At 39.5% G+C, this 12,624-nt stretch overlaps 2 protein-coding genes across 3 annotated transcripts in view; both read right to left on the bottom strand.

Moving 5' to 3' along the window:
• Positions 1-169: 169 nt before the first annotated feature.
• Positions 170-12,624, bottom strand: part of LOC134819102 (uncharacterized) — an 82,844-nt gene continuing 70,389 nt past the window's right edge. Inside the window, exons 2-4 of one of the 2 annotated variants that reach the window (XM_063828873.1) lie at positions 5,613-5,708; positions 1,312-1,950; positions 170-1,095 (exon numbers count right to left, since the gene is read on the bottom strand). In XM_063828873.1, coding sequence (XP_063684943.1) covers positions 769-1,095; positions 1,312-1,950; positions 5,613-5,618 — 972 coding nt within the window. In that variant the 5' untranslated portion in view covers positions 5,619-5,708 and the 3' untranslated portion in view covers positions 170-768. Of the gene's footprint in view, positions 1,096-1,311; positions 1,951-5,612; positions 5,726-12,624 lie in introns of those variants that run through there. The other variant, XM_063828872.1, reaches the window with a different exon arrangement.
• The window catches only part of LOC134819104 (syntaxin-18-like), a 40,500-nt gene continuing 33,722 nt past the window's right edge, over positions 5,847-12,624 (bottom strand). Inside the window, exon 8 of the mRNA XM_063828876.1 lies at positions 5,847-6,243. Coding sequence (XP_063684946.1) covers positions 6,116-6,243 — 128 coding nt within the window. The 3' untranslated portion in view covers positions 5,847-6,115. The remainder of the gene's footprint in view (positions 6,244-12,624) is intronic.

Below are 12,624 nucleotides of genomic sequence, written 5' to 3'. Positions count from 1 at the left end.
AAACTTTTATATGGGTCTGTTCTTAATCATATTAACTTTCGGACGGGACTAAAATCAGAGGGAAAACTAAACTTGTTCCGAGCATCACAGTTAGTCATATTCCGAGGAGTTCCATAATGTTCTCTCTGGGTAGCTGATGTCAGGCAATAATAAAGATTTTCATTTAGAACTTAGAAAGGGTCTAAGCTGTTCACCAGTGTGAGTTTCGCGGGAATCTCTTCATATTCGACCCATTTTGGTGAATCGTCTGTTAAAACTCAAAAAGGGTTCCGTGTTTTGTTTTTACTGCGATATTTGGTATCGTCAGTACCTCAAACTAATATAGCCATGCTTTCCTCAGTGGTGATGGTAGTCATAATTCCTCGAAATGCAAGTCGCACTGCACTGGCAAACGTAAACAATAGGAATTGTAGTGTCGCTTTAACGGGCAAAATGAGTAAGCGACATTCAGCGTACTTGTCGGCGATGTTTTGGGTGTACTGGACGAGAAGAATTGAGAGCGTCATAGCGTACCAAGCCTGAGTGTAAGTGGTTGTCTTAATACCTCGATATTTGGTAGATTTTTTATTGATTTCAACGTTGAACTTTGCGCATTCAGTATTGCTTCTTTTTGGTTTTATCATCGCCACAACAGCCCCGCACTTTCTCACACTGGACATTAGTTCTCGTAGTAGTAGTAATAGTTACTTTAGAAGTAACGTATTAGTTAAGGAACTCGTCAGTCGTCAGTACCTCAAACTAATATAACCATGCTTTCTTTGCCCAAATCTAAACGGGAACTAAAGCTATCTCCTCACACCGTGGAGTTTTTTGAGGGACTGGCGGCTTGTCTGTGCTCTCCATTACTGGTTTTAAAAACCAGTAAAATATCACAACAGCTACCAGTACTCCGAACAGGCTTCCCGCCAGTACGTCCCACCAGTGGTGATGGTAGTCATAAGTCCTCGAAATGCAAGTCGCACTGGCAAACGTAAACGAGAGGAATTGTAGTGTCGCTTTAACGGGCAAAATGAGTAAGCGAAATTCAGCGTACTTGTCGGCGATGTTTTGGGTGTACTGGACGAGAAGAATCGAGAGCGTCATAGCGTACCAAGCCTGAGGGAAAGAATGGTTAGTAAAGCGATAGAGACAGCTGTCTTCTCAATTTTCTGAGTAACCGAATGAAATGGTAAGAATGGCGAACGTGATTATAACCCCCAAAATTCCGTTAAACACGCAGTAAAAATAATGCAGGTAATGTCCTTATAGTTATGTATAAAATGAGCTTGACCAACGGAATAAAACATTTCATTTTATCTATATGATATTTACCTCTGCACTGTGCCCCGAAGGGAAAGACCATCTGTACTTCTGACTTCTTTTGCTTGTACAAATTACCTCGGACATGTTTTCGTCCACCCAGGTCGTCCCACGAGACTTCAACTCGTCAACCAAAGTTTCATTTGGTTTACATGCAGCTATGAAATAAGGCCTCAAATGTCCAGCCACATTCTTCGTCGAGTTCACTAAAACTATCATAAAGCACGCCCCCAGCATGGTAAAGTAAACCGTCGCTAGGACCTTTATAGTGTTTTTTCTATACACTGGTTTCTGAAGTCTGCCTTCACACACAAACCACATGATTGTGAAGAAAAGCACAGACAAAGAGCCGATAGTAACATTCAGAGCGCCGCTGATTGTGTAGGGTTTCTCCGCGTGATTTATTCGCTTATCTTCCAAATCAAAAGGTCTCATGGTTGTCGGAAGGATGTTACGGAAACGAGTTAGAATTATCAGTCCTATTAGTATTATAATTGCGGGGAGAATTGCTATTAGCCTTAATTTCCGTTTTCTGATTGACTCGTCTCCAGATAGAGTGTCTGGCTTGTCTTCAGTCTCTTCTCTTGATGAACACAGCTTCGCTTCAGGTGCTTCCATCTTATTTTGAGAATCACGCTCTATCTTCATTTCCTTATGTACAAAGGTATTAAGGTTTATGGTCAATTCAAATTAAAACTATTAATATTTGGTGATACAAATAAATATGTCAGTTTTCAGTTTGAAATTTATACATATGGTACGTTAAAGCAGATAATTTAATGTACATAATACATAATATAATTATAACTAATAACTATATAAACTTAACAGAATAACATCACTGATCACGATAGCTTCCTTCAAGTTCAAGTATTGGTCACTAGATGGGATGCTGTTGTGAGCAAGAGGATATTAAATTTCTATACAAAATTATAAACAAGAGAGCAACATTTTTTGCCCAAATTTTTCGTCGACAAACACCTTAAGAACGACAAATTTAGTCTGCTATAAATTTAGTCAAAATTTTGACTAAAATTGTTGTAAACCAAATTTATTGAGACTAAATTGTTCGGCGACTAATTTAAAAGTAGACCAAAATTTCAGTAGAGCGTATATGACTGATGACTGATGACAAATATTAGTGAGCTTACATTGTTTATAATCAATATAATGACATCACCGTTCCTACTGCTGAACTACTTTGACTATTACACGTGTAATCCACAGCTTTTATGCTTTCACATTATCTTACTTCCTTTTCCCATCAGGCAGTATCTGCATCTAGTTTAACTCTAGAATTTAGCCTTTAAAACTGCTGCTATATCACTACCTATATGTTATAATAAACCGTTAAATATCGCTAACAGTAACTGCATTTTATTTTACAAATTATTTGTTTAATTTCTTTATTGCAACAAATCATTTTATCATCATGCAGTTAAACTTTAAAGTATGACTTGGAATGGGATTAAATAAATGGAATGGGAAATGGTCTCGAAAAGTCGAAAAATGTGACTAAAATCGTTGTAGACTAAAAATTTGCGAAATTTGTGACTAAAATTATGGTAACCAAAATTTTTGTAACCAAATTTGTTGGGAAACAAATTCAAGTCCAAATTTTTGGTACTCAAATTAATTGAGCCCAAAGTTTTGACACAAATATTTGGGGACTGAGGTAGGCACATTTTATGTGGAACACCCTGTATTGAGTGTACAGTGTATATGTAATAATCGTATGCGTGTCGTTTGCGGACATTTGTGAAGGAGCGCCTGTGCCTGTTATCTTTTATTACACGAAGCAATTGTAGTTAACTTCCTATCCCTACTCCTTCCACTCACCATTAATCGTTCTGAATGATATATTTTTTAGCCACCTCGCGGCAAAGCGGTGGATGTTAAAATAATATAAAGGTCAGCAGTGACGAGTTAATGATATGTAATGATATTTATATATCATTAAATATCATTAAATCATGACGATATGACGTTAGCCAGTTCCTGTAATTGTATTATAGTATCATCTTGTTAATGTGTGGACTACCGACTAACATCTGACCATTTTACAACGAGACTTCTGTATTCTGTTTAACTAGCCCTTAACGTATGAGTTACAGCCAATTTGTGTTCCATTTGAAATAAAAAACATCCACATTCTTTCGGTTCATTGAAATTTTAATACGTACCTTTGTTTTAGTAGCCACCTTTCCATATAACTGAGTAGTACAGTGGTCATTGGAAGCAGCATCTCTTTCTGTGCACAAGCCACAATGCAACATATATAGACTATACAGTATACACTATGGAATGTATAGTGGAATGTATAGAGGAATACGATACTCACGCCTTACGCAGATATTGTATAGCGTACATTTACATTGCTTGATAAATGATACGTTTGAACTGAGTGCGTGCTTTATGAACTACTTGGCACACGTATTACTATTAGAACTTATACTTGTGCTGAAAATTGACTTTAATAACTTCTATCCTAGAATGTTACAAACCACCCTATGCCTCCTCCTCCTTGCTGTAGTCTCCCTCTCCCACCACATTCCACAAACATTTTCCACATACCAGTCCCTCTCTGACCACACCCCTCTCTCCCGCTCCCGGCGAGCAGCGGACAGACCTGGCATCCCCACCACCACCAACTCCTGCAGCTCCATCAGAGAGGTTCCCTCCTCACTGAGATCCTCCGCTCAGATGGCTCCTGAAGGTCTCACGTCCCACTATCAGAAGTACACAGAAACATACGGTATACCCGTTGTTTCCTCAAGTATAGTCCCAGACGACGCACTGAAGAGAGCCTGCTACGTGCTGAGATTCATGTTAGCAGACCATTCCGGGATAAGGGAGTGGTTTTACAAGAAACACGGGAGAGTGGGGGTGATGGCTGATACGGAGGTCACTACTGACATTCCTGAACACAGCTGGCTGGAACCCGCCTTTTGGGACGAGAGGGCCAGAGGGCTGGGGGCCACGGAGGCCTGGCCTATTTCTACAGGTGTGTTACTTTCACATTCTGTGTCAGGGACAAAAGGATTTCGCGATTATTTTGGCCAAATTTCGCGGTACCGCGAAATTTAACAGGCTATACATTAAACTACACATAAAATTTGTCGCGGAGAATGGGAAATTTCGCGATTTCGTACATGCCGCGAAATCCTTTTGTCCCTGTTCTGTGTACCTTTTTAGTGCACTTTTACAGTGAAACTGGCGTATAGACCTTACCACTACCACTGAACTTTCTCCTCCCAGGTGCTGAGGAGAACATAATGTGCTACTCAAACGACCGATACTACAACGAGGACATCTTCCTCCACGAACTAGCGCACGGTGTGGAACTGCTCGGTGCTAAATACGCCATCTCCAACTGGGAGAACAACCTCAAAAAGTGGTACAATGACCGGAAGTCAGGAGGCACCATCTGGGCTAACACCTACGCTATGAGCAACGCGCAGGAGTACTTTGCAGAGGGTGTACAGAGTTGGTTTAATGTCAATGCCTTCTCAGATCCTTCTAACGGGGTACACAATCATGTTGCTACCAAGCAGGTTTTAGAAACCTACGATGATGAGCTGTATAAGATTATAAAACAGGTGTTTCCGTGTGAAAATGAGTTTTTGAAGCGGTGTGAGGACGATCTGAGGACGAGAGAGGTAGATCAGGTCTTACTGATGAACTGTAATGAGGGAGATGGGGTTCTGGAGAATGAATTAGAGGACAATGATGATAATGATGATAATGATGATAATGATGATAATGATGATAATGATGATAATGATGATAATGATGATAATGATGATAATGATGATGGGGAGAATAATTCCTCACAGAGCAATGGCCATGGGTACAGCACAGGGATTTTACAGCGTAGTTCATTTTTCTTAACCTTAATATACTATGACCACTTTCATGCTAGGCTAATCAAATACAATTATTGAATCTTTGTAATTACGATATGCAGACTCAATCATGTTCTAAGAGAAACAATGATGCAGCTATTCTTTGTGACGCTAGAAATATCATTATATTATTAATATTGATTTTAAAATTCAGTTTTGACGCTGAAATATACGATTGTATCGTATTTAAAGCCAATTATTTTGTTATCTAATCTAAACTTTGTTTTAAGTTAATTGTAACTTTCCTCACGCACGAACTGACCAAACACGGATTAGAGAAAAAGAATGAGCAAGGCATATACATGTTCACGGTATAAAGAGTTACTTATAGAGAGATTTCAATGACTAATGTCACTAAGTTTCAGAATAGAAGTTAAAAATATGGAATTGAATGATATCGTAAACTACCTGCATTTCAGCGTATTTCCATTAGTGAAGCTACCAGACTATCTGGTAATAACACTTCCGTCCCGAGTGAGAGTTAGACAAAATTACATTTCCTATCTAAGAATAAAGGTTAGAAAATACAAGTACAGTAAAAATACCTATTGAAAACGTATGGTGTCATAGCATAATATAGATAATCAATGTAAAGGATTTTCGAATTTAGGATTGAATATTAACTGCAATAAGAAGGCAAACTTGTAAAATATTCACTATTCAGACTGAAATTGAATTAAACCAAACCGTCAATATCTGTACAAAGAACTGCAAAATCTCTAGATAGTCAAAGTGATGAGAGCACATACTTTATTAGATCAAAAACTAAATTACACACATAAGACTAAGACTGGAACAACGTATTTTATTTTTTAAATTTATAAATACCTAAAGGCACAACACGGCAAATAATTTAAAATACCCCATTATTTCACTAGAAAAACAGAAATTTTAAAACCCTATTGAACAACTCAATTATACCAATCCAAGAAGAGAAGACAGCAGCTGGCCATGACGAAGAAGAAGAGTAGCCAGACTCTAAAACCAGCGGAATTCTTTATAGCTTCTCTCAACTCTTCATTACCCGATCTTGTGTTCTCTGAAAGGGTTGTCACATTTAAACCACCTGACTGTTTCTTATGTTTATGAGGGACGCTGACTTAGACTGTAGGATCCCTGGAAGAGGCGATAAAGATTCTTAACAGTTCGGTCCTGATCACCAAATGGGCCAAATATATTCAATAAAATGCCCCCCCCCCCCCCCCCAAGGCCCAAATAGAATGACGCGGTTATATAGGAAACGATTAAAACTCACATAGAATATCTTGTGCGCACCCTTTATAGTTATACTTGCACTATTTCCTAACAGCACTGTGTGTTCCTTTGTTCAGTTAACTAGTTAACGTTATACAAATTTACAGAATATGGCTTTTACGAAGATGATAAACTTTCAGTAATAAAATTTGGTCCAGTCAGAAATTCTCGTGAATTTTGACGATCCCAATCGTTAAAATTCACGAGTGGGATCATTATTTTAGGTATGTTGCCTGTTGGGCTGTTAGTATTTTGTGAGCATGATATCATTAAATCTTTAAATGATCTTTATCTGCACCATTCACGATCCCTCACCTTTATTCTTGTATTGCATGGCGCATGCCATGTACTGCTAAGCTCTCCGGCCAATATTTACGGTAAAAATGTTTTTGTTGTTACATTTTATTTATCACTCTATCAGTCCTAATAAACTACATTGTATAAGGAAATTAGATACATGAAATGGTTGTCACATTTAAACCACCTTTTTTGTTATGTTTGGTGAACTAACGTCTAACTATTCTGGAATCTGAAGTCGACTCGGTGAGAAGCAGAATATAGGGGATTTGACATCTGTGTAATGATGGTATTGTTCGAGTTCTCACCCCGAAAAGCTCCCTAACCACGAAGCATCTTGTGAACTTAGATAATGCCTAATTTCCGTAATCGATCCACACGCATAGATGGTCAGCTCATCCTGTATTCAAATTTACATGATCTTAATATATGAAACAGTCTAACCTCTTTTACTCCTTTCATCCTACCTCCGCTAGGTTTACTGCCTCTACAGACGCAAGCTTTACTTAATACTTACCTACTGAATATGCATGCTTGGATACTGCCCTCGTTTAACCGCTCTCCCCAACGCATGCTCACCTTCTCCCCATTGTTTGCTCTCCACTTTGCCTATTGTAGGACTCGCCATAGCCCCGTTCCTTAATTCTAAGTTGAGTTTATAGGCACCCGGAGTTCCCCCCCCCCCCCCCCCCCCACTTTTTCCATCTTAGTCTGTGGGACTTCATTACTTTTCTGCTTATCGGAGTAACTTATCTAAGTTGACTTGCAATTTGTAAATATATCACTAGGATGACCAAAATATAGGTTTGAGTAAATTGAACTGTATTAACAGGAGATCAATGTGTTAAGAACTTGTCAAGTATTTATTGAGCTCGAGAGGGACACCATGTTACGAATAGTACTAACATCATTCATAGTCTCACTACTACTCTCAATAGGAAACGGTTTGTTCTCAACGTTTTACTTATACTGCTTCAGTTCAATACTGTAAAAGTGACTTTTTAACATCTATTTGAAAGTGGTAGCTAAATGACATTTTATCCTCCACTAACATGTTTTAACATCTCTGATTTTTGTTTCCAGCAGTGTCAAGTGGACCCAATACAGACTTTTTGTTTCCACTAGTTCCTGAGACCAACCCTAAAATCAACCTAAAGAAACCACTAGCTATAGGAGATGCGATCACAGGTAAGTGCTGTCAATTTAATTAATCAATTAATAGATGTGGATACTGGTGGGGAGGTGAAACACATTTGTTTACTTTAATAGTAAGCACATGTTCAGCGGGTTGAGGAGGTGAAACACATTTGTTTACATTTTTAGGGTAAGCACATGTTCGGCGGGTTGAAGAGGTGATACACATTTTGTATTATAGAAGGCTTGTAACACTTGTAACGCTTTCTTGTTACCCTACTTTGAAGGCCCCGAATTATTTTCTGAACGAAAGCTCAAAAATAACCGAGAAATCGACCTTCTTATTAACTCATTTTGATGACTGTTTCTGACCTAAAATTGCACGAAAATCGATTTAGCTAGGTTTCAGAACCTATAAACACTTCCTTATCCCTCAAAATTGATGTTTTATAGTTGATACGAGCAAGTATGTTTTGATCCTTCGGTTCTACTCATGACCTAGGCACTTAGGCAGTTAAGCTGAACCCGACAGATCGAGGCAATCCTCACCTTAACTGATCAAACTGGTACTAACACAATTTTCAGATATAAATGTTCTTTGCGATACGTTTATTGCAGCTTTGCAACTTGAGTGAAGACCAGAGTACGAAAACACATAGCAGGTAAGCAACTCACTTTTGGTGACTGTTCCTCACGAACATTCTGATCCTGTAACAATTTAGTATACGGTAGCTTAGAAGTGAAACCCACTTATTGTAGTACCAACTATGGTCATACGAGACTAAGGAATAATATACATAAATAAGTTACATAATAAATTACCATATATAACAAACATATGAACAGGGAGATCGTCTCCTTAACAAATCGAACAGGTACTATCACAATTTCCAGAGCAGGTACTATCACAATTTCCAGAGCGTAATTTTCACAATTTCCAGAGCATAACAAAGTCAAAAGAAACACAACGAAGGTAGGTTACCAACACCACAATATAACAATTATACTAACAACTGAATTAAATTTATTCTGACGACGGGCAGCCCTGATGTGCTCCGTCATCCTCAACGAGCGACCACTTGTAATAGAGGTGTTATGTCATGTGACACCGATCTGTCAAATCACAAACAGGACGAGTCAGCAGATCGATATCGTGTGTTTACTTTCCTTATCTTTATTTGACCCTCTGTTCACATTGTTATCTCTACCACATCTCGGCTCGGCAAGGTCCACGTGCAATATCTGCACCGCGGTAAACACGCCATGATTACGTCATGAACTTGAAATAGTGTGATTGTTGTACTTATATAACCGTGCCCATTGCCCACGTACAATACAAACTGTTGGGGGGGGGGGGGGGGGGGGGGGGGGGGGGGGGGGGGGGGATTGTAGGAACTTATCGTCCAGTCATGAACAGAATATTAACATAATTTTTTAGTTATTTAAGCAGACCAGGTCATTTTTAAAAAATCACTGTCCACTTCCCTCAAAAAAACAGGGTTCAAATTAACAAGTTGGGCACACACGAATGCGATGTCGCTCAGATAAGGCAACATCTTCGCCACAACTTTGTTTCCCAAAATCTTGTACCGCTTCAGATAGCCAATTGAGCGTTCCACGTGGATGCGGGCGATGCTGACTTTTCTGCTGGCTGCTACTTCTTCCGGCGTGAACTGAGTCTTGCCCCACATCCCCGCTGGGATGTTTAGTGTAACTCCTGAAATTTAATTCGCTTTTTATGCCGCTTATTCTTAACTAACCGGACGTTGATTCATCACTATACACTCAACTGTTACGTGACGTTTCAACACGTAATATGCTGAAACCTTAACGAGAAATTAGAAACCATAGGTCAGAGCACGTTATCTCGCCAGAGGAGCATCATTTTGGTGATTCGCAATCCGCATACAAAAATATAAATACTACGATTTAAGTTGGTTTTAACTGTTAGTGTTATAGGGGGCCCGTTCAGAAAAATCTCATATTTCGAGTGTAGCACGGTTGGAACTAACCTTCGGGCAAAATGTCGTGAATGAGGAACCCCTTGTCAGCCATCACGTTGTCACCAACAGTCAGCTTCTGCAGTATGGCACTATCCACTACAATTTCCTTATCGGTTGTGCCACCAGGGTAGCAGCGGCTGACATACGTGATTACCCCACTGGGCGCAATTCCGATCAGTAACTTGGCTGTGTGCGTAGCTGGAGATGGAACAGAACAATTATGCAGGGGAAATTGTATGAGGTACGAAAGCAGAAGATCTGTAATTTACGTTGCAGGTTCAGCATTATTGAAAGGTATGATCGACTGAACTTACACTTATAATGGCTGTAACATCTGGCGCCCGACTCAATGTTGGACGGAGCTTCAATTGGGACCTGTGGATTGTAGGAATTTTCAATTGCTACAGCTGCAATAACAAAATGAAATTTTGAACATCACAATTCGCACCCCGCCGTAATTGTACTGCTGTAGAGAACACCAATTCACTGGTCACGTTCAAAGCGAAATATTGCGTCAACTTATCTGCTGTGACTTTCATAATTTTGTCTGAGCTCTAAAGTTGTAGCTGCTCATTCGGTTCTGGTAATGGACTCAAATCATACCTCGGTACAGTCAATCACAATCCTAGTGTTGAGGTGGGAAGCGAAGCATGCGGGCATGGCTTTCTGGCACTTCGCTAGTGACGGTAGATCGTCGCCAACCAGGGTCTTAAATTTGTTGACCATGATATCCAGCCAGGACCTCCATATCGATGTTATCTGTGATCTCGATACCTGAATTTACCTGCATTTAGCTTCGTTGCAATATACTAGGAAAAAAGTTTTGAAGCAGTCCCTAGAACAGCTGCATCTATTTCTAACTCTTTTTTGAAAATGTGAGAAGTCGAAATTGCACCATGGTGAACTAGTACTTCAACTCTGTCAGGTATAACCATGCTTGTCCTCCTGTATACTGCCTCCTCCTGGAACATACAGTTCTTGTCAGTGAAGTCGTGTCCTAGATTCTGTTTTTAAACACTTACTGTCAAAGTTAAGCAAAGCAGCACTCATGGATATATGCATTATTCCTTTGCTTCCAGTTGGTGTAAACTTAAAGCACAGTTCATCATTTGGATCTCACTCAGTTCACAATCGCGACCTCATATTAGAGTAAATGTTTTTAATAATACGCAATTGGACAACTAAACCGAAACATGCTATAACTAAACAATGTTAATGTTTCGTTCCTGATTGAACAGTTAGCATCACAGTCAGTTGGAGGAGCGACCAACACACTATCAAGATCGGTTGTTTATCTTAAACCCCCCCCCCCCCCCCCCCCCCAACAGTTTGTATTGTACGTGGGCAATGGGCACGGTTATATAAGTACAACAATCACACTATTTCAAGTTCATGACGTAATCATGGCGTGTTTACCGCGGTGCAGATATTGCACGCGGACCTTGCCGAGCCGAGATGTGGTAGAGATAACAATGTGAACAGAAGGTCAAATAAAGATTTAAGGAAAGTAAACACACGATATCGATCTGCTGACTCGTCCTGTTTGTGATGGGACGGATCGGTGTCACATGACATAACACCTCTATTACAAGTGGTCGCTCGTTGAGGATGACGGAGCACATCAGGGCTGCCCGTCGTCAGAATAAATTTAATTCAGTTGTTAGTATAATTGTTATATTGTGGTGTTGGTAACCTACCTTCGTTGTGTTTCTTTTGACTTTGTTATCATGCTGTGCTCTGGAAATTGTGATAGTACCTGTCCGATTTGTTAAGGAGACGATCTCCCTAGCTGTTCATATGTTGCAGGATCAGAATGTTCGTGAGGAACAGTCACCAAAAGTGAGTTGCTTACCTGCTGTGTGTTTTCGTACTCTGGTCTTCACTCAAGTTGCAAAGCTGCAATAAACGTATCGCAAAGAACATTTATATCTGAAAATTGTGTAAGTACCAGTTTGATCAGTTAAGGTGAGGATTGCCTCGATCTGTCGGGTTCAGCTTAACTGCCTAGGTCATGAGTAGAACCGAAGGATCAAAACATATGTTGCTTGTTGCTCGTATCAACTACAAAACATCAATTTTGAGGGATAAGGAAGTGTTTATAGGTTCTGAAACCTAGCTAAATCGATTTTTCGTGCAATTTTCGGTCAGAAACAGTCATCAAAATGAGTTAATAAGAAGGTCGATTTCTCGGTTATTTTTGAGCTTTCGTTCAGAAAATAATTCGGGGCCTTCAAAGGGGGGTAACAAGAAAGCGTTACAAGTGTTACAAGCCTTCTATAATACAAAATGTGTATCATCTCTTCAACCCGCTGAACATGTGCTTACCCTAAAAATGTAAACAAATGTGTTTCACCTCCTCAACCCGCTGAACATGTGCTTACTATTAAAGTAAACAAATGTGTTTCACCTCCCCACCAGTATCCACATCTATGAGTATCTACTTAATTAATTATACAAAACGCAAAATAAAATATCCTTGGGAATGTGTTTAATTTATCTAACGAGGTAAAATCTACTTGCTACTAGCCAGAGAACATAACATCTCTTATTCAGTGTGCGGAACATTTGCAGCCCTCTCTTCAGCGTTCAGTATAAATCTGGTGCAGGATGATGATCCCACCATGTATATGTTACATATTAGTTTCAGATCTAGCAAAAAGGAGGTTTACTTTCGCTCGTTGTTTTGTTGGTCGCTTCAAAGTAATGCCTTTCATTGGACCCAGATTTCAGAT

This window comes from Bolinopsis microptera, chromosome 8 (genome assembly GCF_026151205.1).
Source record: "Bolinopsis microptera isolate Bmic1 chromosome 8, MBARI_Bmic_1.0, whole genome shotgun sequence".
Classification (NCBI taxonomy): Eukaryota; Metazoa; Ctenophora; class Tentaculata; order Lobata; family Bolinopsidae; genus Bolinopsis; species Bolinopsis microptera.
This window is presented reverse-complemented; position numbering and strand designations above follow the sequence as displayed.